The 27,460-nt window shown below is 42.0% G+C and overlaps 2 protein-coding genes across 2 annotated transcripts in view; one reads left to right on the forward strand and one right to left on the reverse strand.

Annotated features, from left to right (window-relative positions):
* The first annotated feature begins 13,770 nt into the window (after positions 1-13,770).
* On the forward strand, positions 13,771-14,466 carry SAYSD1 (SAYSVFN motif domain containing 1). The gene is made up of 2 exons (XM_063390865.1): positions 13,771-13,967; positions 14,045-14,466. Exons 1-2 carry the CDS (start codon positions 13,809-13,811, stop codon positions 14,336-14,338), a joined length of 453 nt encoding a protein of 150 aa, XP_063246935.1. The 5' UTR covers positions 13,771-13,808; the 3' UTR covers positions 14,339-14,466.
* A 146-nt stretch (positions 14,467-14,612) lies between these two features.
* The window catches only part of GLP1R (glucagon like peptide 1 receptor), an 84,195-nt gene continuing 71,347 nt past the window's right edge, over positions 14,613-27,460 (reverse strand). Inside the window, exons 11-13 of the mRNA XM_063390864.1 lie at positions 25,047-25,185; positions 24,170-24,211; positions 14,613-19,074 (exon numbers count right to left, since the gene is read on the reverse strand). Coding sequence (XP_063246934.1) covers positions 18,907-19,074; positions 24,170-24,211; positions 25,047-25,185 — 349 coding nt within the window. The 3' untranslated portion in view covers positions 14,613-18,906. The remainder of the gene's footprint in view (positions 19,075-24,169; positions 24,212-25,046; positions 25,186-27,460) is intronic.

The raw sequence follows: 27,460 nt of genomic DNA on the forward strand, positions 1-27,460 counted from the left end.
GCAGCTAACAGAAAAATATAATGGCTCCCTTAGGGCAGTGCCAGGGCAGCTGGAATCCCCCTTTACTCCCCCAAAAAGGCAAAGATGAGAAGCAACAACAGGAGGCCTGGCAAGAGCCAACTGCAATATCTTTATTGTCCCAGCACAGTGTGGGTCAGAGCAGCTCCTTCTTCCTTGTCTCCATGCATTATGCATAGTGTGTATGAGTTCTGGGGGTTTGGTTTTGGTTTTGTATTTTTTAATGTAATTTAATTTAATTTTGTGCGTGTGTATGTAAAACCTGAGGATTTAATTTGAGTCCTGCTTCTGCTTGCTCTCTTTATGGTCTCTCCTTTGTTTATGATGATTACCTGCTCTTACTGAGGTAGCACAGAGTGCTCAGAAAACGCTGAACTTTATGCCCGGCCCCAGCATCCCCATTTGTTCAGGCTCTGTGTTTACCCAAAATCTCTAGGGCTCAAATAAACAAGGTGATATTATATTTATAAATAAAACTGTGCATGACTAACTCATGCATCCGATGGCAGAAAATAACGTGACATTTGAGGTTGCAAAGCTCATAGGCACAAAATGAGAAAGGTTAATGAAATTGCACGGGGCAAGAGGGTTTATTACTACTGCCTCTCCTGGACCATCATCCGTGAAAAACATGATAACAGAATACTCTGTTTAACCCCGGGTATGGTTCAGGCATGCAAAAAGGAAATCTGTATTTTTTCTGCTTGTACACAAGCCCTGGTTTGGGGGAAGCACTGGTAGGCACCAAACAGTCATTAGGTGTGCTGGGGATGCTGCAGTCACCAGACCCTTCTTGATGGTGGAGGTAAAGTAAAGGCATTGAAGCTTCCATGGCATGTACAGCACAAGCTGCTGCTCTCTGGATACCCTCCCTCTGACCCTGGAGTCTGCTAAATCTGTAAGATACTTAATTGCATGACTTACTGAGAATGTCCACTTTATTTCATAACTGAGCTGGTCTAACTTTAGTTTCTGATTGTTAACCCTTCAGTGAGCAAGGCCAATCTCAGAAGAAAGGGACTTCTATGCTGTCTGAACATCTTTTCCCTGGAAATTAGATCAAGATTCTTCAAGTCTTGCAATCTAAATTGCTGCTCTTTGACACTTGTTTGGCAATTGAGAAGGGCAGGATTCAAAACAGCATCTTAGAGGTGAAAGGCTACATATCCTGTTAGTGGGAAAATCATCTACAAAAGCAATGGTATTTGTCAAGAGCCTAGAGAAGATCTGACATCAGGAAAAGCCTTTGTGAAGTTCACCACAGTAACAGAAATGTATTCACCTTGATTTAAATCATTCTTTTTACAGTGAAATCTAAAAATGGAACAAGATAGGGTTGTTACTTAAATGCAGGAACTGTGACAAATAATTTGTTTGAGGAAATGGAAGTGCCATGGGGATTGGGTTCCAGGGCAAACTTGTCTTGTGAAAAGGATATGAAGTTAAGTAATGGTCAAATAAAGCAGGGCTTTTGTTTTGTTGTTTTGTTTTGTTTTCAATATTGCTTAAAAAAAAGATAGTGACAAAAAGAGCAGAATTAAAGGTCTGACATTCAAGAAAGGCTTGCTTGTGGTTAATATAGCATAGAAATTGCTGAACAATTTATCCCTATGAAATTATTTCCTCTGGGATGTTGTTGAGATGATGAAAATGTGCGAATTATTGATTACTTTGCCTCTGAATCAAACCTGCAGGAATGTGGGAATGAAAAGCTAATAGGTGATCCTGTTTGATGGGGGACATTTTCTGAATTTTTGCTCTTGAACCATTTCACTTTTAATAGTTACTGGGGTTGTTCTGTTTGTCTGTTTGTTTTTCTTTCCTTGCTCTGCTTTTCTCATGCAGAACAATAAGAACTCAACTAAATTGCACTCTGGTGAGGATTTCTCCAAAGAAATCTGAACTGTTGCAGCTTCAGCACTGAGGAGCTGGAGAAGAGAAGCAAACTGCCTCTTTCCCAGTGCCACTTGGTTGGTACCAAACAACTCCACAGTAATTCTGCCACTCTTTTTATTAGGCTTCAGCAGCTGGGAAGTTGTATGTGCACGAGGGGTCAGGCAGTTTGCTGAGGTTGCTGTTTTTACTCCCAAATCATGGCCCTCCTGCTCCACTGAACAAAGATGGTCAGGAGTTCCTGGAGCAATTTTCCAAATAAAAGATGCTTTTTTTGTTAGCCAAAAATATTGCAACAATGTTTCCTGTAGTGTGGCAATTTTGATTAACATGCTGAGAGAGACCTGCAAAGAGGCAGAGGCTGGGTAGGCACAGACGGCATCACTGTGTCCCTTGAGGTGGCCCAGTAGATCTCACATAGAGACCCCAGTCTCTGGTAAAGCTGCCCATTGAAATCAAGGGTTGCCTTCAATCAAGCAGAGCTGTGATTTAAATGAGAGATTTTTCTTTGTTTTCTTTCATTTCCTATGTAAATGCTCCAATTATTTTAAGGCATTTCTTTTTTTCTTTTTTTTTCTTCACCAAAAATAATCTCATCTTCCATTTAAAAAATTACTGAGTTTGTCCCCATACAGAAAAGGAAAACTATGAGATCAGAAGTTTCGTAATTTTTTACTGTTTTAGTGCTAGTCATGTTACAGATGTGGACCAGAAGGAGATCCATGTTTGGGTCTTCTAGCTTCTACCTGAATTTTAATCCCAACACACAGCTCAGTTAATTTATTAAATGTAGGTATTTTTAAATGAAGGAATAATGTCACCAGCCCAGCATGAAGTGCCTTTACCTTGCTGCCCTCTTTGACCTCTGGCACTTTCCCTAGGGATGCCTTTACTGTATGTAGCATGTCCTGACAGAATGAGCTGAACATGGAAACCTCCACACATTTGACAGCGTGTGTGGGGACAGCACTGCAGGGAACATTCCTTCGCAGCTTTTGGAAGTGCTCTCGAGGAGAAAATCCCCAAGACCCCCCTACTACCCATTTTGTGGTTTTGACAAAGCAGCTTGCCTTCCTTACATCCTCCTCAAGTTCGAGAAGGATTTACCCTCTATCAAGCGCGTAGTTTGGGATCTGTACAAGTGAAGGTTTTCAGGGTTTCCCCCCCTTGCCCGGCAGCAGCCTCGCCCTGCGCATTCCCGGGAGAAGGACAGGGAGCCCTGCAGCCCCTCCGCTCCCAGCCGCGCCTTTTTGCTACCACCTAGCGGGCATGAGGAGAGCACAGACCCGCACAGAGCCGGGTGTCAGGAACGCGCAAAGGGCGCCCAGAGCTGCCTACGGAAATTTCCCGGTTTCCATTTGCTCTTCCAGGGCCCTCATTGACACTTCCAATGAAGCACATAACGAAGTGGCCCTGCAAGCCTCATGGCCCTGCTAGATGCTGAGGAAGGGATGGGAGCACCAAGGCTGTGGCCAGGGGACGTGGATTTCATTTTTCTTCAAACAGCCAAGACTGGAGAATAAGAGAACACAGGACAGTGGGAAAAGGAATCGACTCCCTTGTGAAGTGAGGCTGAGATGGGAATATGGCAACTCAGAACAGCCCCCGACTGTGATAGCTCTGGAGACAGGGCACAGGTCCGTTTGCTGGAGAGCCTGCAGGCAGTGATGCACAGGACACACAACTTCAGTGCAGAGGCCATTCTGATCAACTCCTGGGAATGTTTCCCAGAAATAGACACAGACACTGAACTGAGCCGACCACATGACACTCAGCAGTGGGTCTGTGCCTTCCATGAGGAATCCGTGGCCAGATACTTGCCCCTGTATGCATAGGCAGCACTAGTGATTATTATGTAGCAGCTGATGCCTTCTGAGAACCTGATCAGTTCTGTCCTGTTGATTCCCCATTGGGTTTTGTTGGTTTACTGCATGCTGCAAAATCTGGGAAATTACATGAAGCAAAAGTAATGCCAGGATAATTATGCGTTTGATCTACCAAACAAAATCTTAGTATTTCATGTACATTATCCATATTTACATCGCATTTCTCTCCTGAAAATCGCTTTTATTCAAGAACATGAATGAGTACTAATACCCAATGGTAAAAACCATGGACCATGGCCAGCAGAACAGTTTCTTTTAATGAAAGAGGACAGAATACTAACTAAGTTTCCTCTGTAGAGAAGAAGCAGTAGCTGGAAAACCTGAAACTGAACTCTGAAGCCCATTTAATGAAATAGACCTTACATATAAAGAATCAGGTTTTGTCTTAATACCTCACATGAAGTTTTAAAGTAAACAATTTTCTTGGAATTGGTCCAGAGCTCCATCTTCAGTATCCCACAGGCTGGAGATACACATGCTTTTGTGCAAATCACAATATTATAAATCAAATATATTTCACTCTCTTCATCCATATGAAAGAATTAAAAGCAACTATCAGATCAGGTCTGCAGCAAATAAGTCGACTTCCATAAGTACATAAATAAAGTTTCTACAATTTTACATTTCTTTTAGAACTTATTTAACTCAGAACCAAAACCATATGTCTATCACAGAAAGGAAGTGGGAATTAGAGAGAGAGGGAATATATATTCATTTAATATAATTCAGATTTTACCTCAATCCCTAAGCATGGAAATAAATCCCTTCAAGTCTCTATAGTTAATCCATGGCTACATCCTTGGAAGCTCAGTGTCAGAATTACCTGTGTCTGCAGCAGGGAAAAGGGAGATATAATCCCAATTGTGCAGCTCCCCAGTGTCAGCTGTATGAATTAAAGAAGTGAAGATTAAACCTGTTGGCTCTTTGGCTCATCAGCCAGAGAGTGGGTTTTAGAAAACATATGTTGAAATTCAGTGTGCGTGTGATAAAAACCATGTTTATTGAAAGACAGCATATATTTTGAAAGGTGAATCTTATCTCACATAAGGAGAAGTCATAGATTTAAAATTTCAGTTTCTTTTAGATCCCAAAAGACAAATTAGTCTGAATTGAAGAATATAACAGTCATTTGTAAAGCAACAAAATAGAAATAAAACACAAGGCAGTCACAGTCCTCCAAAAATGAAATAAAAATTACAAACCCAAGGTTCTGTCAGGTTTTTCCCAGGAAAGATAAAATCAGTGAGATTAACAGAAATCTTTAAGGTAATCATCTAAAATGACAGCAGAGGGTGCTGTCATTTCTCCTTCGGTTCACGTTGTCGAGTGACTCCACAGCTCTCTTGCCCCTGAGTTGCTACTCTAAAGAATCTTTAAAAAATCCTAACAACCCTGTAATTTTTGAAATTCAGTGGAATTTTTCCAGAAGGGAATTAGAGACCACGAATAGAGGGAGAAAATACACACTGATAGGAATTTAAGGCCAGAATTCAACTTCAAAATATGAATTTTCTCCTGCAAGTATTTTGATTGTACAACACTGTGGAATTTTTTTGCTGCTGTCTGTTTTATATTTAATTTAGAAACATAAATGTTAGACCTTTTAATCTGTAAATATTTCTCTCTCAGATTTCATGCCTTATCTGCTGCATATTGCTGTCATTACTGGACTGCTCAAACAGAAATTATAGGATAATATTGTTAAATGTTTGCAATGTCCTGCCTATGAAAGCCACTTAGTCACCCTTTGGAAGAGCTGACAAAAGAACGTACTGCATCCTTTCCTGCCCTCTGAGATAAATAAATGATCTAGAAATGGTCCTCAGTCTTTTCTGCCATCTGAAATTTCTCCTTAGCCATCACATACAAAGCATGGTTTTATCAGGGTTTTTTTCTTCCTTTCATGGCTTGGTTGCTCAAGTCACGGCCTATGAGGCCACAGTCAAGAGAAATACTGAAACTCTGGTCAAGTTGGACTGCAGAGAGAACCCAGGCAGGAGATCACATGCTGAACTTGCTGCAATGCTGAGTGTCCCTCAGGGTCAGCACAAAAAATGCCCAAACACAGTTTATGGTTTCTAAACCTACCAGAGGCAGGATGAGCACTCCACATTTCTTACTGTGCTGGAGCAGCCAGACCCAGATCTGAGCTTTAATTGCCATAAATTCAGAGACAGCCCCATTCTAGGTTGTCTTTTATATATTAGAAACTAATATTGCTTAGGTATTAATTGTCCTCCTAATTTATATTGCTTTAGAATGCATAAGGTACAAGATTTATGAGGCATGCTTACAATATAATAAATAGAATAAATTGGTTAGGCTTGTCATAGTTGAAAAAAAAAAGTTGCAAAGTTTTCATTGTTGTGTCAATTTATTTTTAAGGGAAGTAAGATGAAGATCTTTTGTATGAGGATCACAGGTCTCATCAAGCAGATAGCAAGGTATGAGCTCAGTTTGGTCCATAGGAATGTAATCCCAACCCCAGTCTAGTCCTGACAAAGTCCTCACTGACTTCAGTGGGATCAGGTTTTAACCCCATAGGGTCACATCATTTCAGGAAAACTGAAGATCTGGTCTGGTGTCTCTGTTTCTTTCAGACCCACCGGAGCATCTCCAGCCTCATCTGTGCTGTTCTCAGCAGTTCCCTTGTTCTTATCTCCTCCCCGTATTCCTCTGGTCCCACCCACGGGGTTTTGCACTCACTGTTTTGTATCTGTCTCTGATGAGGGGAGGCTGTTGCTGAGTCTCTGCTTGACGTGGTGCTTGATATGTGCTTTTTCAGGTCTCACAGCCAGACCCAAGGCAGGAAAGTCCAAGACAAAGAGGTAACTAGTGGAAGACTAAGGATTTTCCACTTTTTGAGGATGTCAGAGGACAGCATTATGTCTTGGATTGTGGAGTATTGAACTTGTGACTTTTTTGCAAATTGGGGCTGGCAGTGTGTTTAAATCAAAGATTTATCAATTTGTTCCAATAGGCCAAGTTACCTTTTAATAGCTTTCAGCTATTAAGGCTGTATTTCTGCAGGTCCTTTGTGGATTCAAGACTTTCTTACATCTTTCTTCTCTTTGCATTTTGTATTATATAGGTTTTTCTTTCAGATCTTTATTCCATCTATTAGAACAAATACTGGCATAAAAATACTCTCTCTGTGAATTACACACCTAATAAATTTAACTTTAAAACCAAGGAATTCTGACTACAAGAGAGTTCTGAACTACTATTGCTTTTTTTACACTGGTTGTTCCTGTTTGTGTTCCTGTGTTTTCTTTACAATCATGAAGATAAATTTGTTGGTATTTTCTTAATAAATTAAAAGTCATCATTTGGGGATAAGATCCAAAATAGCACGTAGTCACCTGGAGGAGAGCTGAAATTTAATTAGACCCTCACACACAGATCAGTTGCAGTCTGGAGTCTGACCTGACTCATAATTAGAGTTATTAGATGCGACATAAATAGAGCAGGTACAGTCACCTAAACAGGGTGAGGGACTGGGACAGAATTTAGATTGCATGAATGCAATCCAAGACAGGCACACACAAAATCTTTGCTTTAGGGATTAGACACTCTTTGTCCGTGGGTGCTTCTGTGTGTCTACAGTAGTGCTGTCATACTAACTGAGCAGAGCATCCTCATGTCCTATTTTCTATGAAATTAATTAGGGATTCTCAAACCATTCGTACCTAGGGGTGGTAAATTGCTCTGGTTCATGGCTGAGATATCAGACCGCTCTGAATTCAGCACAGAGCACCTAAAAATAATCACCACTTCCATTAGAAAATGATTGGGTGCTGGGGGGACTTGGTACTTGGCAGTGATGCCCACACTGTGTGATGCATCACCACAGGACCATTTTCTCCATGAACACCAGCTTTTCCACAGGTCATTCTGATGATGCCCCAGCCTTGACTTATTATGTGGGTGGGATAAAAAGTTCACTGCTCCTGCCTTACTCTCAGGATTCTCAAACCCATAAAAACTCTTTCCATTACTGGAAGATGAATTGAGGGATTAAGTTCATTACCAGTGTACCCACTTTTTATCTGTGTGTGCCATCCACCAATTTTCAGGGGTGAGCCCCAGCACAACCTCTTTGTACTACTGAAGAGAGCTTGGAGCTCAAAACCTCTGTTACGAATGACAATCAGTTATTTTTACTATTTTGTATCAGTTTGGAAAGAAGCACTTGGTATATACCATATGTTCAAATATCAATTTGGAAAAGCATTTTCCCCAGTCATGCTGAAAGGCTCATTCTCTTGGTGGACTGTCCAGTTAATTCCTGTTGTTGAAAGAACTAGGGAAGGCCTTATCCCTAAAGTTTGTCATCTATCACTCCTGGTGGTAAACATCATAAATATTCCAAAATCCAGTGTAGGTGTTGGGACGAAAAGCAGATAATGAAGAGGAAAAATTGCCAAAAGGAGAAAAACTGATAATATTTCCATACAATCTAACAGCCTGCCAGAAGTAATAGTATGGAACTTTTGTTCTGTAGATTATGTGGAGATATACATAATCAACTATTTTATTCTAGATAAGCTCATTTCTTTCATTTAGAGCCCAGGAGGAAGAGGAATGCCATAATATCTCCCTCCTTCATCTTGTAGTCTGCTGAATAATTTGTGGTAATTCAGAAATAGCTCCAAGCCCTTACACCTGGTGTACCTATTGCAGGGGCACAGTTGAAGCCTCACCCCTACTTGAACCATTTATAGGGAAATTATATTTATCAGCAAGAGCCTGAGGTTCCAACCAGCTGGCTGGAATGCACACTGATAACTGCAATATAGAGCAGCTCTTCTGCATGATGATTTGTGCTATACAGGGCAGAGGCTTGAAGGCATGAGAAAAGGTTGCTGCAACACCTTTCTGGGCATTCTTCTTCTCTAAAAATGAAATTCATCAGTATTCTTCTGGCTCTTGTTTTTTTGTAGATGTGGACGTGTAAAACTGGCAGCCAATATGAGCATTAAAGTCTACAGTGCACTCTCAATAAAAGGCTTCTGAAGATTTTGTGTATAAGGGGGTAATGTAGCTCACTTCTGTCTTCTCACTCTTTATTCACCTTCTAGCATCTAGAATTTTCTGTATTTTAAACTGCAATGGATTAAAGGAAATAGATGTGGAACGAGAACTCAGATCTACAATTGGTTTTAAGACCTTGTCTGACATTCTTTTCACTTCATTTTTCCTGTCTGGGGAAATGCTATTACAGCATCTAAGTACATTTAAGTACTGTTGTGTTTAAGTGCTATACAAATCTAGTATAAAAAATATTCACACCAAGGCCAAAGAGCTGTATATCCATCTGCACAAAAGTACTGATTAAAACCAGCATTACACTGGCAGACAGGACAGACAAAACAGGCTTCTTTTTACTTAAGTTATGAGGAATATCAAGTGGCAAATGACTTTTTTTCCTACCCAAATTATATGCTAAAAATTAAAAGACAGTATTCTGAATTTCTCATGTTTTAAAACAGTTTTCAGAACTTTGTGGAATCAGATCAAAGTTATGAACATGGCAAAACAATCCTAGCCTAGAGTGCTCACTGGGTGTTATCTTCCAAAAGCAGTAAAATATCTTATCTCCCTTTTGTGTTACAATGATTTCACTAAATATCTGACATTGAACTAGTTTTTTCTCTGTCTTCCCTCAAATGGAAGTTTCTTATCAAATGATGGGGAACATTTCAGAGTTGTGACAGAAATATCAATAACTCTGCTTTGTCCCATTTTAAATATGTTTGAATATAGAGCACTTGAGCATATAAAGCAGGAACATAAGTGCTAGTGTCTCAAGCTCTTTAGCATGCAGTGCTGAGTATACAAATGCACACATTTCAAAACCACACAGACATGAAAATTTGCAATTGAGAAACTAAACGAGCTCAGTAAAAAGACAGAAAAATTTCTTTATGTCTAATGGCAAAGTACCCCAATGCTGCTATTTTAGGAAGGAAAATTAAAGACCATTTTTTACAAAGGAAGCAGTTCTCCTCTGTAGTTTAGAACTGATTAGTAAATGGATATGCAGAAACCTCTCTATGGAATTAGACAAATATGAATCTGTGCACTTCAATCTATTTTATACATGTTCTGCAAGACCTCAACAACTAGAGCTAATGCTCCCTCAGCTCCATTGAACTAATTAAGCTAGGTCATTATATTAATAATGGGTTGCCCTTCTGTCTGCATTTATGGCACTTTGCAAGCCAGTGTGAGTGTGAACACTTATCTCATGAAAGAGAGCTCCTGACAATGAATTAGATTAATCCATCAAGATAATTAATGTGACTTGATTACTGTTATCTGAAGAAGCTGGCATACACAAGCAGGTATCTGCAGCTGTAGGAAGCAAGCAACACTCCAAACAACTGGGCAAGGCCCCGAGCCTGTACTATTGAGCAAGGAGGTGGCTGACACCACACCAAGATGTGGTGACAGCTGCTGGTGTGGCACGTACAAAGGGTGCCACAGCATCTCAGCATTGCTGTCAACGCTCAGGTTAACTCAGCCGTGCTGGTATTTTGCCACAATTAGTTCTAATGCCATCTGTCATGTAAAAATACTTAATCTAATTAGTTTTCACCTTCTTCTTTAAGGGGCATGAAAGAGTGAACACATTTGAAAATTAATTAGGAAAAACTCTGTAGTCACCACCCCAAAAGTGTAAAATCAACTGCACTTCAGGCATGGCTTTGCCACCTTTCTAGTTCTGTCAATTCTTTCACTTCCTTTAGTTCACTTGCTGATAGAGTGCCATAGAAAAAGTTCCTAATGGCTTGGAATCTTAGTTCCTTAAGCTGATGATACTTGGCTGAGAACAGAATGCAAAGATTCTTCTCTGTCATAAATATTAAAATATAACAAAAAGTTGATTACTGGGATAGAGGAAAAGGTTTCAAAATCGCTGAAGTGGAAATTTATAAAGAACAAAGGTTCTCCTCTTGGCAGAGAGAAATATGCATGTGAACTGCTTTGTATTATGATTTAGTCTGAAACAAGTTTAAAAAGAAAAAAGTTTTGAAAGTGATCTTAATGCTGCCTCCTTGAAGTTGATGAGCAGTTCTAGAACTTCCTTTATAAAGAATGCAGCTTTAGAGATCTGTCAATAGCACCTAACATTTTTGATTTGTCATTGACTGTGGCACAAGGGGAGAAATACTTGACTCATACTCTCACACCTGCAAACCCACTATATTCAATCTGTTTTTCTCAATGAAAAACATTTCAGAATGTTTTTCTATTCATTTCAAATAGAACAGGGCATGAAATGATTCAAGTCCCAAAGAAGTGTTCTTCAGCCTCTCCGTGTCCCCTCTGCCCTCCTAACCACAGGCTGAGGATCCAAAGATTAAGCTTGGTGAACTGCCAAGAACTTCTGTAGGCACTGGAGTAGGGAACAAATTGTTCATATGGTTTGTTAAACAAACAAACAAAATGAAATGTCTATACAATTAAGCTGTTTGTTTAAAATAGGATATATTGAAGTCATTGAAGACTTTATGGATACAAATTTGTTTACGTATTTATCCGCAGAGTAACACTCATTTAGAGATGAAGTTACTGGAGTGCTCTTAAGCTTCAAAGGCATGATTCACGGCACTCTTCTGTTTCCTAACAACACATGGTAATATAGGTAGCCCTATAAAATAGCCAAAAACCAGCTATTTGGATGCATAATAGCAAATACATACTAAACCAGGTAAATCTTGAGTAAAATCAGCATCATAGGAACAACTGGGTGCAGCTTGCAAAGGTGGTATTTTATATATTATTCACACAAAACTATTAGTTTGACTAATAAAGTCTACAGAACAAGGAGCTGTTTCCATGAACAGAGAGGAAGAAAAAAAAAAGGAGAGGTAGAACAAGAGGAAGAAAAAAAAATGAAAATAAAATAATGTCCTGTGCAGGCTATCTTAAAACATTTTTGACTGTTATTTCAAAATCAAATTTCCACAAATAAAGAGAAAAATTTTATTCATTGCAGCACTCTCTGCAAAGTCGGAAGGTTAAAAGAAAGTCATTTTGTAACCAAGCATAAAATAGGCATTTGAAAAATTATTTAGCTGGGAAAACCACAGTTTTTTCCACATTAAGATAACTTAAGAACACCCAATTTGATTTTTATTAGACTTCTCATATTCGCTTCTGAGCTGACACATGCATGAGACATTCAGCCCCAAAGGTCACTTCTGAAAAGGCTATAAGTAACTGGAAAGAAGCACTGCAGGATTAAATGATGGCTCATTGCTGACTATTACTGCTGGAGAGTGACGGATATTTTACTCCTGAGGCTAAGAGACAGATTCTGTAAATAAATTTTTATTTCTCGGCAGTGCCGAGAGCTGAAACATGATGTGATAAGAGCTGGTTTTCCCAGCGTTGATTTAAAGAGAGTGTGGGAGGGATGCTGGCAAGGCCTGCAGGCCTGTGTTGGAGGGAGCCCACCACAGGCTTTTGTGCAGGGCTAGCAGAGGATGGCACAGGGCGAGCCCTGGCTCCTGGCACAGTGTCGTGAATGGCCGAGCCCAGTGTGGAGCTCTCCTGCTCCTCTCACCGCCCTGCCCCGGCCGCCCAGCGCTCTGCTCCGATCTCCGCTCTGTGAAACACAAAGTTGTGTTTCGTGTCAGGGAAACAAAAACAATCTGTGTAATTGTAATTGTAGAACACGGCCATGGCACTGTTATAAAGACGACTTCTAATAAACAACCGAGGAAAGCATGGAAGAAGGTTTTTGAACAAACGTTGCTTGCAATTACCTATTATAAATCTCAAGCTATTCTGTAATAAGTGTCTTTGAATTATAACTTTAGAAGCTTGTGTTGTATTAAAGAATTTTAAACTGTAGTTTTAGAATGTAAAAAGGCTTTCTCACAGACTGGTAAAAAAACCATCCTGGATACGGAAGAAAAGATTTCAGCTTGCTGATTTGTGGTTCCTGTAAAAGGAAAAGTGAACATCACTATCAAAGACTGGTAGACCTGGAAAATAGAAGCTGGACCCCACATCTGAAAGCTGGACCCCACCAGCTGGGATACATATCCTGGATGTACATCCTGGAATATTGAAATTTGAAACAGGCTACAAAAGGTATTGAATAATGACATTAAATATTGGAAATAGAAACTGCTGAGAAAAGCTTATGAATATGTATGAACACAGCCAATAAAATCCCAGCAAGTCCAGCAATCGGCGTGCAGTCGGAAGGGAAAATCCTTCCACTGTACCCAGCGCGCTGTCTTTGCTCACACTTTACCATGCTAACTAATTAATTATTAAATTGAATTGCTGCTTGATCTATTGGCCGTGTCAAGCGTCTCATTTCTAACAGCTCCAACGCCCAATGGCGCCGCTCGGCCTGGCTGGGCACACCTCATTCCCCCTCCCCAGCCTGTGGGCGCTCCATGCTTTCCTCTCTCCGTCCCCGCTCCTTTTTGGTGCCAGCACTAGTCACAGCGCTGGAGGTTGTTTTTAGCCCAGAGAGGAGGTGGCTTGGGGGAGGTGTAGGCAGGTAAGGGTCAGCCTCCTCTCCCAGTCAACCAACGGGACAAGACACAGCCTCAGGCTGCGCCGGAGGAGGTTTAGGTTGGATGGTAGGAGGAATTTCTTCACAAAAAGTCTGATTAGACACTGGAATGGCCTGCCCGGGGACGTGGTGGAGTCACCATCTCTAGAGGTGTTCAAGAAGTGACTGGACATGGCATTTAATGCCATGATCTATTTGACTTGGTGTTTGGTCAAGGGCGGACTACAATTCAGACGCCTTCTCCAACACAGTAAGTGTGTGAAAACGAAGCACGAGAGGCTTTTGGTGAATTACAGCTTTTCTCCAGAGGGAACAGCCGGCTCTGCAGCCCATGGCGGAGGCCGCGGAGGGGCTGCCCGGCTGCCCGCGGCTCCCCAGGCCGGCACCCCGCCCCTCCTGCAGCCGCCGTTCCCCGGGCCCGCCTCCTCCTCCGCCCGGCACGGCAGCGGCGCAGGCGCGGCTCGGCCATGGCGGCGGCCGTGGAGCGCCGCCTCGCCCAGTTCCGCGCCGCCCGCGGCAGCGCTGCCGCCGCTCCGCGCCCCGCCGAGGCGCCGGGAGAGGCCGCGGCTCCGGAGGCCGCCGAGGGACCGCGGGCAGCCGCGGCGGGCCCGGGCGGCGGCGCTGAGGTGAGCACCGCGGCGGGCGGGGCGGGGGCGCGGCGGCCGGCCGGTGCCTGACGCCGCGCGTCCCCGCCGCCTCGCAGGTCCGTCCCGGCGCGGCGGCGGCGGCTCCGGTGTGGGCGCGCCCGCTGCTGCTGAAGGTGCTGCTGTGGGCCGTACTGCTGGCGCTGTTCGCGGAGCTGGAGCTCGGGCTGCCCTACTTCGTGCTCTCCCTGCTCTACTGGATGTACGCCGGCACCCGCGGCCCCGCGGAGCGGCGGCCCGGCGAGCTCAGCGCCTACTCCGTCTTCAACCCCGGCTGCGCCGCCATCGCCGGGACGCTGCGGGCCGAGCAGCTGGAGCGGGAGCTGCTCCACCGGCCCGCCGCGGGCAGGTAGCGCCCGGCCCGGCCCGAGGGGGCAATGGAACGGCGTTTGTTCCTATGCAAAAATCCGCCTGAGCCTTACTGCTGGCCCCGCGTCCCCCGGCGCCGGCCGGTCCCCAATAAAGCCGTAGCAAAGCCTGCGCTCTGGTCTCGTTTCCTGGGGCCGGGCAGCTGTTCCGGCCGCTGTGGGGCGGCCCCGAGAGGCACGGCCTTGTCACAGCGGCGGCTGCCAGCGTGTCACCTGGAGGGCTTCAGCTCCCGAGAGCTTTGCCCAGGTGACAGAAAGGCTGGCGTTCTAGGATACCTGCAGTAGAAGGGCCCGCTGCTGCTCTCCCCTGCACCGGCTGGAAACCTCATTCCAAAGAAACTACATGAAGCAATTGCCATAATAATTAAAATAGCCTGCTGCTTTGTTTTGCAGTGGTGTCTTTCATATAACACAAACACCAGATTATAATTCCCTTTTTGCTTCATAGTACAGTTTTCACTAATTGTAAGCCAAAAAATACTTATTCCTGGCAGGTGTATTTGTATGATCCACCGCTGTTTTTAAGATGTAGGTCAATGCATTGAGGCAGACCTGCTCAGCAAGGTGGTAGTCACCACTGCTCAAAGCATGTAAAAAATGCATGGATGTGGCATTTGAGAACATGTTCTAGTGTTGAACATGGTGGTGGTGCTACACAGAGAGTTGGACTTGTGATCTTAAAGGTCTTTTCCAACTGTAACAATTTTATGATTCATTAAGTCATCACTTTGAAGAGCAGCTGCTAGAACCTGTGTCTCTGAGGACAGAGTTGAGAAGGAAAGTCACAAATTGGTCTTTCAAATCCTGTTCCATTATGTCTTTTCTAAGTTAAACACATTGTTAAGGCTTGACTCGATCCAAGTTTCATCATTGGTTGTAGAAACAAAATGAAGTGGTGCTTTGAATTTAACTGGACTAGTAAGAGAGTACTAGATTAAAGCACATGTAATATGTTAACACTGCTGGGCATCTTGCAGTATTTCCACAGCACTCTCACAGTTTCTATCTTGGGCTGTTGTATCAATTCCAAGTCCTGCTAAAGGCAAAAAATATAGTTGTGTGCACATATTCTGTCATCATCTAGTAAAATCCCCCCAGAGTTTTCATTATCACTGATTCCTTTTGACTCTATAATGTGATGCATTTTGGATTTGATTAATGTAGGCTCAACAGGGTCAAAAGCCTCTTGGGTAGCAGACACACAGTTGCACATATAAAGCTCTGTTTCCTTGGAAGAACTACAGACTGTGCATTTTTCCATTCTTAAAAAGTATTCTAATTACAGGGTAGGAAGTAGTCAGATGATACTCAAAACACCCGTAAGCAATGGAATTTTGCGAGTTGAAACTTTATTCACAACAATAAAAATAAACATCAGCATAGTGTTTATGGGGAGTTGATAATCTGACATCTTGTACAGTTCAGTTCTGTGGGTATTTTTTAAAACAAGGAAATACATGCAAATAAATATTAAATATAAGGTAAGATCCATGAAATTATAAAAATTCATAGCAGCAATGCTGGAAATAAAGTTTTCACTTGCTTTATAAACTCTAGCTGCATTATGTCCAGGTGGATTTATAGACTCTTGTATTTAATGCTTCATGAAACAAGTTACCACAATAAGTGAGCATGAAGCCAAAAGGCACAAGAAATAAAAATCGACACAGTTCATCTGTTCCAGTGCTTTGTGGTGGTCTGCTTATTTCATACTACTCAAATAAATGTACATTACACATTGTGAAATAGAGATGGCACGAATAATAAAGGCTTGTAAAAGGTTTTACTGAAGTAGATAAAGTATGATGGAGAAATTGGCATTGAGGTCTTGCTAAATCTCTAAATACACAAATACTGTAATTCTTCTTGGTGGTAATTACTTCCACTGAGTTGTTTTGAGAAGGGATTTTAAAAGGTTTGAACAAGTGAGAGCTTAATTAGAAGAAAATTTCCTTTGCAGCCTTCTGCTTGGCTAAGACCTCACTTTGTTACCTTGCTCCTCTCTCTTGTATTCTGGCAAAGTAGAAGTCCCCAGGATAAGTTAACTGGAGTTACTCCTGTGGGCCCAAAGCCCTCAGTTCACAAGTGAGTAGGAGGGACAAGAACAGCTTACTGATTCAAAAGCATGTCAAGCTGTTGAATCTTGCTGGTGACAGCAACTAGGCACAGGTTTGTTACCACGCATGGAAATGCTCTCTATTCCCATGTCTGCCCTCTTTCATTTGTTACACACACTTGTTTGTCCAGCACAGCAGTGAGTTAAAACACTTCTGTAACTTCCTGTTGTCACAGCAAAACCATCATCTTGCCAACAGCTGTGCAAGCAGCAGAGATTTTTTTTCCCAGTTTTGCACACAACTAAGCAGGACCAGCATCCACTCTTGAATATTAATGAGTGAAATTATTCCCACCAGTGTGCATTAAGCCACAGCTGTAAACTGCATCTGTCACCATCTGCCCTTTCTCCTGCCAGTGACAATCTTTAGTACTTTTTTCCTGTTCTTAGCACTTCAGGGTAGACATTGGATAGAAACATCAAGCATACTCTGTACGTAGAGGAAGCAAATTAATTAACTTGTAGGACAGCAGTTAACACCTGCATGTAGCAGACAAGTATTGCATTGATGGTCACACAACACAGAAACTAGTTATTAAATATACAGAAGAACCTGGAGTGCTTCATTCCCAAGTCAGCTTTGCAACCCATGTGAGGGAGGGAAGGCCTGGAAGCAGCCTGCAGAGAAGCCAGCGTGCTGGAGACACACAAGCCAGCCTGAAACTGTGGTGGATTTCTGCAAACATGTCATTCTCCCTGGAGCTCAATTACAAGCATTAGAGCAGAAGAAGGTAACACATCCTCTTTAATTCAATTCTAACCTTATGATTGCAAAACTAATCCACGCCGTTGGCAATTAGGATTCTAATACAATGATTAAATAATCCCATGCAAAGCAATCTAGCTTCAGGCAGGAAAGATGCTGAGTTACATCCCAGAATATCCAGTCCACTTTCTTGGCAATAGGGGCTGTGAATGCAGGTGCAAAGAGACTTGAAAATAAGGGAGGGATATTTCTGCTGAGGAGCTGTAACTGCTTATTACAAGCAATCTGGGAGCAGCGAGATTCTCAGAGCTAGTCTTTGGCACTTTGCCTCTTTGTTGTAAAGAGTGCCCAAGTAAGAGCAGAGTAAAGATGTCCCAAGCTTGTTATTAAGTGATGCAACGTTAATATCCTGCTTCTAAATGTACTTCTGCTTGTCCCCAGCAACTCTTGTCACCATCAGAGAGGGAACACACTACACAGTGCAGACACAGTCACTGCACGAGCCCTTGTGATTTTAAACAGACGGAAAAAAGCTCATGGAGTTCAGGACTTTTTTATTTGGAGTTGTTTTGTTTTTTTGGAATGCCGCTGATGGGAAGCTGGCAGGCTCTGGAGGATGGCAGCCCACCCCGGGAAGGGGGGCGGGAGCTGTCCTTGGTCCCGAACCCGCGCCCTGCGCCAGGGCCACCTCCCGCTCCGCGCCCGTGTCACCTGGTGTCACAGGAGAGAAGGACCAAGGCCGGAGGGGAAACAAAAGTGAGTACACACTGCCAACCACCGAATCTTTGCAATGAGGAGGGGTCTGCTGAGACCAGCAGTGGCCGCAGGCTGACTTCTTCCTGTGTGTTTGCACCCACACGAAGCAGAGTAAAGCTCAGACAGCAAATGCTCTCTTGAAATATAAGCCATCTCCCCATCTCTGTGAACGCCCGTGTGCCCACCAGGCGGGCACGCTAGCACTGACAATGGACGGGCTGTGCATGCAGGGGACATTTCCATCCATGTCAACAGAGATAATGTGCACCTATTCCTGAAAGAGGCGGTTCCTAACAGATACTGCATTTTTGTTTTGTTTGGGATTTTTAATCATATTTTTCTAAGTAAAGCTTAAAGATAGCATTCAGAAGTGTTCATTACACTAGCTGCTGTATATTGATAGACCTTCAGGACGCTGTTCTTCACCTACTCAGAACACAGATTAGTGTATTTTCAACTTTAACTTTGGGAAACCCCTGCTACAAAACTGATTCTTCCCTGAAATGCCAGTTGTGTCCCACTAAATCATTTTTTTCTAAAAATGGTGATGGCACCTTACCCTATCCCCAGAAAAGTCTAAATGTATTTTTTGGCAATAATCATATTCTATACCCTTGTAATTTAATCAGTCGATCACTCGGCTCACCCACTCAACAGTAATAAGCCATTGACCTTGTGGTTTCAGACTGGATCAATGCTATGCTTAAGTTCTGGACCCCTGGAGGCCTTGTGTGCAAATAGGAAGAAATTCTTTTAACTTACTTTCGACGTGACCAATTTTTCCTCTGATGTGTTGATTGCATTAGCAGATTGCTTTCCTTAGAAACCTTTGTCCAACAGCCTGCAGGCGATGAGCAGCATATGCTTAAGTTGCTTGCTGGAGATGGCAAACTTAAGCCACTTGCTTGGGTGTTTAAAGGTTTTCAGGTATATTATACAGTTCATTGCTCTCAGTCTGATTCACCTGCAGAGATCTCAGCTGAACGTGGCCTGACAAGTGGCAGCATACACACTGCTGCCTACTGTGCCCCCACTACTGATGCTGTTGGCCGGACACTTCAGAGGTTTCATGCTGCTGTCCCTCTGGACATACAAGTGTTCCAATCTCCAGCGCTCCCAGCTTTTCCGAAACTCCATCTGAACCTAACAGAAGCAACGAAGGAAACAAAAGGAATGAATGTAGAACTAATCAGCTCTTTAAATTACTCCATCAGAAAAAAATCACGGATACCACACTACTGAGAAAAGCTAGAAGTGCTTTAAACCTGCAATATTATAACTTCCAATTATCCAATCATCTCATTAATCCATTTTAGGCCCTTCCACATTTAAAATAATGATGACATTCATTTTTACTTGTAGAAAAAAAGCTCTTTTATGCACCAGAAAATCTTACCTTCATTATTTTGCTCTAAATTGTATTCACCTGCAATACTGATTGTACTCTGTGCCCTGTCAGTACAAACAATTAAGCTGACTTTGCTTATCAGCCACAAAACAGCTGAAAAGATTGGTTTTCTGCTAAATATTGCACCACAGGTATTCTTAAGAGTTCTAACTTCTGGTTTGATTTAAACAATATTATGTCCTGGATTATTTTTGTTCTTTAAATATTTACATGGAGTTGTTTGTTTGTTTTTGTTTGTTTGATTTTTGGGTTTTTTTGTTTTTTGTTTTTTGGGGTTTTTTTTAGTTCACACATAACCAAATGTTTATTCAAAACTGAAAACAACAATCAGGCAAGCTACAGCCTGCACTTGTTTCCCATTTAAATAGCAATTAAAGTATCTCATTCCAGATACTAGTTTTTCTTTAAGCTACAAAGTATGCTCATCTAGTCACAGGTTCTGGGTTAAACCGTGTAACATCTGCACTGGTTTGGAAGTTTATCCAGGATTTTGTAACTGCTAAACAAGAACAGAATTAGATCTTCCTGTTCCATGGGCAAAGTTCTTGCCACTTGACTAAGTAAGAACCTCCATTAGCTTTTAACACATAAGGTAAAGGACATAAAATTTCACACTTGTCACTCTAGATAAAGGCAGGAGTACAACCACAGTAATAAGTTCATTATGGTGTGTACTTGAGCCTAGAAATAAGTTCATTGTAGGTGGGTCACTTAAGGGAGCCTTCTCTGGAAAGATGCTTTTTCTTTTATTTTAGGATCTCATACTGACTATCAAGAGACTAAGTAGGATGATGGCAGTTTCAGCACAGGTTTGTCATCATGTCCAGGCTGTTGAAACCTTCATATTCTGAGGGAAACTTCCTAGGGAACCAGCTGCTGTATGTCTGCTTTCTCTGCTTGTACATTGTGAAATACTGAATTTAGTAGTCCTAAAAAAGAAGCAAAGCCTTACAAAACTGTCTTCCCCTGGTGGGTACCTCTATCAGTGCTTGTCAGCTCTGGGTACAGCCCTTGTATTGAATGACCTGGTGGAACCAACTGTATCTCTGTGTTTCTGACAATCTGCTGGAATCCAGAATCTGACCTCCACCATCAAAACCAAATGGGTCAGAAGGGAAGATGCTGAGACACATGCTCGTATTTTAACATTGCGAGGGGGGGTTGCTGTGTCAAAAGGTGCACAAAGACACCAGAGAAAGACAGTGTGTCTGGGACAGCTTGGCATAGGAGAATGAGGGAGAATGGTCAGATGAAGGCAGAAATGCAGGAACCATAGTGTCTGCAGGAAAAGAATTGACCATATTACCGCTCCATTACCTGGCACCTTTTGTGGGCATGGAAAACAGTAAGGCAGCACTGGGAAAAAGCTGTTGTAGGCATTTACTGGCAAATCCTGAATGAAAGCATGAGTGCAGTGACTGAGGAGTAAGTCAATGAACAATGGAAATAGGTACCTTTAGGTCAGTCAAAGAGAGGAAATCAATCTTTACTCCAGCTGGACATGACAGGCTTGAGCTATGATACAAATAGCCTGCAAAACTGAGATAAAGTGAATGGAAGGCCTGAACAAAAGATTGTAGGAATGGGGCTATCTTAGGAATGGATATGACTGGCATAACATCAGTTTTCTCTCCAGGGGTTAGGAAGAGGGGAGGGAGAAGCTCTGCTGCCTGTGCTGAATTGAGCTTTTGTCTAGATGGCTTTGAATGTACAAGCAAGAGAATTGGTTAAGATTTATTTTGCAGAGGCAGTTCCTGAGCACAGAAGTAGATCTACAGATCTTTCAGCAAAATAATTATCCCAGTAACTTCCCTGTGTTCGTAAGATTCCCCAGAAATAAGCTATACAGGAAAAAGGATACCAAAAATAAAGCTCCCATGAATGTGCTAATTTTGGCTGGAGTAGAGTTTATTTTCCTCACAGCAGCAATTATGGGGTTGTGTTTTGAATTTGCGCTGGAAACAGTGTTGGTAATATAGAGCCGCTTTTGTTATTGCTGAGCAGGGCTTGAACAGTGCCAAGGCCTTTTCAGCTTCTCATCCTACCCTGAGAGCAGGCAGGCAGGAGCTGTGCAAGTTGGGAGGACACCTGCCTGCCAGTGAGAGGTAGTAAATGAATTCCATGTTTTGCTTTGATTTACCTATTAAATTGTCTTTATATCAACCCAAGAGTTTTCTTACTTTTCTTACTTTTATTCCTTCAATTCTCTTTCCCATCTCACCAAAGTGGAGTGAGTGAGTGGCTGTGCAGTGCGTAGTTGCTGTCTGAGGTTAAACCATGACACGTGAGAAAAAATTTTATGTACAGTTTTTGAAAAGAGAATGGAAAGAGGTGGGAGAACTCGAGAAAATGGTTGTGGGGTTAAAGGTGGAGAAGATTTCCACTGAGAGCTCTTGATTGAGCTTTATGCAGTTAATGAGGAAGGAAGTTGACAGTGCGGCAATGAATCTGGAATCTAATTATAAAAAAGTGCTAGATTTTGGCAAAAAAGTCTCAGCAAGTGATAGTTAAAGGAAAGTAGGCCCAAAATGGGATGGAATTGAGCCGATGGAAGAGTTTAATTAATAGTCTGTATAGAGAATGAAAAGAAATTAACAGCAAAAGGGAGAATTGGGCAGTATTTCAAGAACTCATGAGTCCTGGCATCAGGACAGATTCTTTAAAGTAGAAGAGACTGAATTGTACTTCCATTGTGACAAGAAGGCAAAAAGGAGAACCAAGGCTACAGAGAATGAAGTCTGAACCATCTTCAACTAAGTGGTGGGAAAAGGCAGCATCTCTGGTTTAAAATATTTCTTATAGAAAGCAGCACTAAAAGCAGAAAAATTGGTCATATTAAGCCTAGCTCATTTTGCAAAGAACATTGGTGGTAACAGGCAATCTCATGAGGCCCTACTGTTGGCTTCAGAGCAAGTTCAGAGAACATCCAGAATCTTTCAGGCAAAGAAATATGAACTAATATGAAATAAGACTGAAATACGAACAAATTCTTTTTTTTTTTTTTTAAGAAGTAGATATTAGAAAAGGACATTAATATCAGTTCTATCTTAATTTCTACTATTCATCTGGGCACCAGGACTTGCAAAGAACTTTCATTTTGTATTTTCTTAAGAAAAAAGAAAAGGAATCAATGACTGACAGACAAAAATAAAATGTAGACCACATTGCAAACAAGGATAGTCTTTGGACACATACAGTGTGTCAGAAGACAGTTTCTCATTTAGCTTAGGAAAAGAATCCTTATATGGTTTAGAACAGACTTTACCTAATCAAACTCTTTACAAAAGGTCTTTTTTTTTATGGACACTGATGACCGAGCTTGACAAAATCCTACTCCCCTCTTTGAACAAGAGTTGGAACAAGCAAAATAATTCATCCTAGACTGTCGGTGAAACTGAGCTTATCATGTTTAGATTTTATGAACTACATTACAAAGGCAAGAGAATAATACTAACAAGAGATTTGGAGCATTTCTTAGAAACACAGGTAGGCTATTACACAGTAAGCTCCCTCAAATGAAACAAGCCTGCCTGTTTGAGGGCTTGTAATAAAGTTTGGGTTATGATGGAACTTTGCCTTTATTTCACGTGAAGGAAGTTATTGAGCATTACACACAAGAAGCCTGGCTGCTGCTGCACAAGGGATGAATGAGCACATGCCAAAGTAATCAAAAGAAATACATGATCCACCAGCAGACGGTGCTGCATCTCAGGATTGGAGCACACCTGTAAAGCCACACAAGGAATTTGAAACAAATATTCTCTAATTCATGTCACCAGCAAATGACATTCATTCCCAACAGCGAAGCCTGCTGCTGCTCACCTCTGATTTTGGTAAGCAGTACAATGAATAGATTCACTTCAATAAAATCTTACCCACAACCTGCATAAATGAGCAGACTTCTGCAAGGCTTAATTCAGGATGCCTGCTGCTTTTGTGTTGACTCCAGCCTGGCATAACGACACAAGTAGCACATTTTTCTTCCAATTCCAATTCCTTGATGAGGCCAGTCTCTCAATAAGTGATCTTGAATTACCATATCATTGTCAAAACTAGACTTATTGTGAGTGTAAAACATATTGATGTACATTTAATTTAATAATGTAGTGACTAAATGAGTACTGTTTGCTTCCCTCACAAACCTGGCTGCTGAACAAACAAATGAATAATGATCACTTAGAAGGTAACACAAGAGATTCCTGCAATACTGAAACAGAACAGTACCCTTTCCCACAACAGGGCTGGGATTCAGCAGAAGCCACAGAAGATAGTACTTGCAATCAATTAACTCAAAGCCAAAGGTACATCTCTTCTGAGCCTGTGCATTTACCACTCTGTGAAGTTCAGTTTTAATGAGAGAGTGATGATGCCTTCAAGCAGCTTGGGCCACAGGGAAACCAAATGAAACCAAACTATACAGCAACAGCCACGAGGATGCTCCAACTTCACCAGCAAGATGAGCTGAGTTCACAGAATAAAATGGGCTGCACCCCCACATTCACAAAAACAAGCAAATAAGAAGCACTATAAGATAGATTAAGCAGAGCAGCTGTAATTCTTAATTAAAGAATCCACCAGTGCAGACTACACAATTGAAAGTGAGACTATTTGTGAGATTCCACATCTACAAATAGTGACTGTAAATTATACTGCCTGAATTCCTTCCAAACACATTTGTCTGATGAGTTATCCCACAGAGCTGTGCAGGGAAGGATCTGTAAAAAAAAAGTCCTGAACAAGGACAATTTAGCAGTTCAAGACCATTTTCAATTTCCTTTTCCTATAGTGTATGCTGAAAAGGCAAATTGGAACAAATAGTATCTCTCTTACCTCATTATTGATGAAACAGTAAAGAATTGCAACCATCAGCCCCTGAAATCAACAAAAACCAGAACAGTGAGCAGAGCAGTTTCCTCACTTTCCCAAACTCAGTTGCAGTGGGCTAGAGCCTCCACACTGACATGTCTCTGATAAGATGGAAAGGTGGGGAATCCTTGGTCCCTGTCACTCTGATGGCAGAGCAGAGGTTTGACCAAATTATGTCTCAAAGCACATGATCTTGGGAAAAAGGAATTGTTGTTTTCTTCTATCTGTTATTTTTGTCTAGTGATTTCTTTCCCCTTCTTCCTTACCAAGCAAAGGTTTCAAGTCTTAAGCACTTTGTGAGTAATTCACAGCAGTCTTAAATACAGCTTGATAAACAGGGAACGAGTGAGTGTCCAGGGAAACAGATTAATGATTTCTTTACACAGGGAGACTCCTTTGAAATGGCTCCTAATAAGGCAACAGTTAAATAAAAATCACAATAAGCCTATGCCCTCCTCACACGCAGTTTCAGCTGGAGACAGCTACCTCTCCCAGCACAGGTTTTCCAGGGAGTATCAGAAACACTGCAGAAAGCACAAAATGTGCTTTCAGCAACGCCACTGCACAATTACAGGAAATCACAGATAATTTTGTTACTGCCCTGAGGGGAACCATAGGAAGTAAATATTAATATGTGAACAAGAATATCAGCTTATTTTAGTAAAGTCGGCTGTTAAAAATTAGTCCTTACACTTTCCCTTCCACTGTCATAATCCTGTAATATCCAGTATTAAACTGAGAAATATACAGAATGGGGAGAATGCAATGAATGAAAGAGAAAGCAGGTCCCCAAATAGCAGCTAAAAATATCTTATGCCCATGGGCACACTGTGAGTACTACCTGGAATGAAGCAAAGGAGAGCTCAGTGAAAAGCTTCACAAAGCGCAGCATCCCTCTGGCATGCTCGTCAGTAATAAAGGCAAAGATGACCTCATGGGTCCCCAGCAGTGGGATCAGAGTCAGTGTAGACTTGGCCAACCTAAGATCACAAAGAAATTAAAAAACCACAATGCCACTGAATTGTTGATCCAAACGATCACTTGGAGTCACCGTTTCTATATTCTGTTTCTGACAGTTTCAACTTTGGTAAGTCGCTGTATCACTTTGTGACATAGGGTCCTCCTCCAGAGGCTGCAGGATAAAAACCTCCTCAAAATAATCTTAGCAAGTTCCTGGAAGTTTTAACCTTCCCCACCACTTCACTGCAGACCATTTATTGGTGAGAGCAAACCCCTGTATCCAGCTACTGGCTATATTTCACCTGGAAAATCTTACAAACTTTTTAAGAAGCCATGTGCTTTCTTGTACCTGTGATGTCTTTCCTGTGAATTTTTTTCTCCACCTGTAATTGCAAAAGACAACCAAAACCTACCTTCTGGATGACCTGAAAGACATAATCTATCAATAACTGGAATCTTTTAAAAACATCTTGGCAAAGGGAGGAGTACTTGGTATTCCTTCCCACCTCTGTGGTGTGTTAAATCTTCTAAACATTGTAACTATCTGTAACTGCAGAACACTTTGTCAAAGCAATCAAACTGTCCTGAAATGAGTGATGGCAAGTTCAAAGACACAGCTAGCAAAGGATGAAAGACAAACCAATCTGAAATAAATTATTCTTCACCTGTGAGAGAGTTCAAGGTACAGAACTGCAGGAAAAAATTCACAAGAATGATCCTCAATTCTCTTTTGACAGACATACACGCCAGCCACCCAACAGGTTAGTGAAAGATCCCTGGGGATCATGTGGGAACTTCCTGGGCCACAGAACTTACCAACATCTCACAACAACCTGTCTTGAGACAAGTCAGCAGATGCAAAATCACTCAATTAGCAGGGCTGTCAGACCTTGTAGATCTTGTGTGCCTGAGGGCTATTGGCTGCTATTCCAAATCATGTAACCATTCAGGTTGGAAGGCACCTCTGGAAGTCTCTAGCACAACTCCAGTTCACAGCAGGTTACTCAAGGCTGTGTCCAGCCAAGTTTTGAGTACATCCAAGATCCTCCAATGCCCCTCTGGGCCTCTCTTCCAGCATCAGACCCCTGTGACTATGAATTTATTTTTCACCTGACATGCAAGGGGAATTTCTCTTGCTATGACTTGTGACCTCTGCCCTTGTCCTTTCACTGTGACCCTCTGAAAAGACTCCGTTTTCTGTACAAGTGGGCTTGGAATCAAAGCCTCCAGCTCAGACAAGTCCTCATCTTTGCTTTGAACTTTCAAAACACACTAGCATTTCCAAAATTTCATGAGGTAAAGAAGGTAGGTAACATACACAGCAACTCTACCCTGATAAGAATGCACCAAAATATGTAATAATAAACTGTGTCTCGTTTAGAAGGCTACAGCATCGAAATACCCAATGTCAAAGCAGCTAAGTCCAGTGCCAGAAGCAGACCAGATACCACAGGATGCAGCTCCACGCTTCAAGAGCTAACTTGTTATTCTTACATTGTTTTTCAGACTGTGATATAAAAAGTCAAGACACAGAAATGAAGGATGCAACCATGAATCTTAGCAAGGTGATTAAATAACACGAAGAATACAGACACGGATAGACTGAAGCCTGCAAACCAAAAACTGAACATTTCTGTGATTGCCCTGACATTTCTCCTGAAACAACTCATGCATTCAAGCTTTTATTTCTATCAACTCGTATTATTTTGACTAAATCAGAGTAAGACAGGATATTTCAGCTGGGAGGAACCACCTGTTCAAAACTTAAAGCACATTTTTAATGGCACCATCCAAATGCCTCAAACACCGACAGGCTGGGGGCACTGACCACCTCTCTAGGAAACCTGTTCAAAACTTAAAGCACATTTTTAATGGCACCATCCAAATGCCTCAAACACCGACAGGCTGGGGGCACTGACCACCTCTCTAGGAAACCTGTTCCAGGGTTTGCCCATTCTCTCAGCAAAGAAATGCTTCCTAAGGTCCAATCTGAACCTCCCCCAGTGCAGCTTTGAACCATTCCTACACATCCCATCCGTGGATATCAGGGAGAAGAGCTCAGCACCTCCCTCTCCACTTCTACTCCCTAAAGTCCTAAAATCAGGTCATCTCTCAGAGCCCTGTGCTCCAAACGAAACAAGTCAGAAGTCCTCAGCCACTCCTCACAGGACATTCCTTCCAGCCCTTACACCAGGTTTGCTGCCCTTCTATGGGTGATTTCAAGGACTCTTAACATTCAGTACTAACATATGCTGCAAGTATTTTAAAAATATCTGGTTAATTAATACTCATTCA

The sequence above is a fragment of the Prinia subflava genome, chromosome 2, assembly GCF_021018805.1.
Source record: "Prinia subflava isolate CZ2003 ecotype Zambia chromosome 2, Cam_Psub_1.2, whole genome shotgun sequence".
In the NCBI taxonomy this organism is placed as follows: Eukaryota; Metazoa; Chordata; class Aves; order Passeriformes; family Cisticolidae; genus Prinia; species Prinia subflava.

Coding starts and splice junctions, on each gene's coding strand:
- SAYSD1 (XM_063390865.1), top strand. CDS start 13,809: ATGGCGGCGGCCGTGGAGCGCCGCCTCGCCCAGTTCCGCGCCGCCCGC. Junction 13,968..14,044: donor GCCCGGGCGGCGGCGCTGAG/GTGAGCACCGCG, acceptor GCCGCCTCGCAG/GTCCGTCCCGGCGCGGCGGC.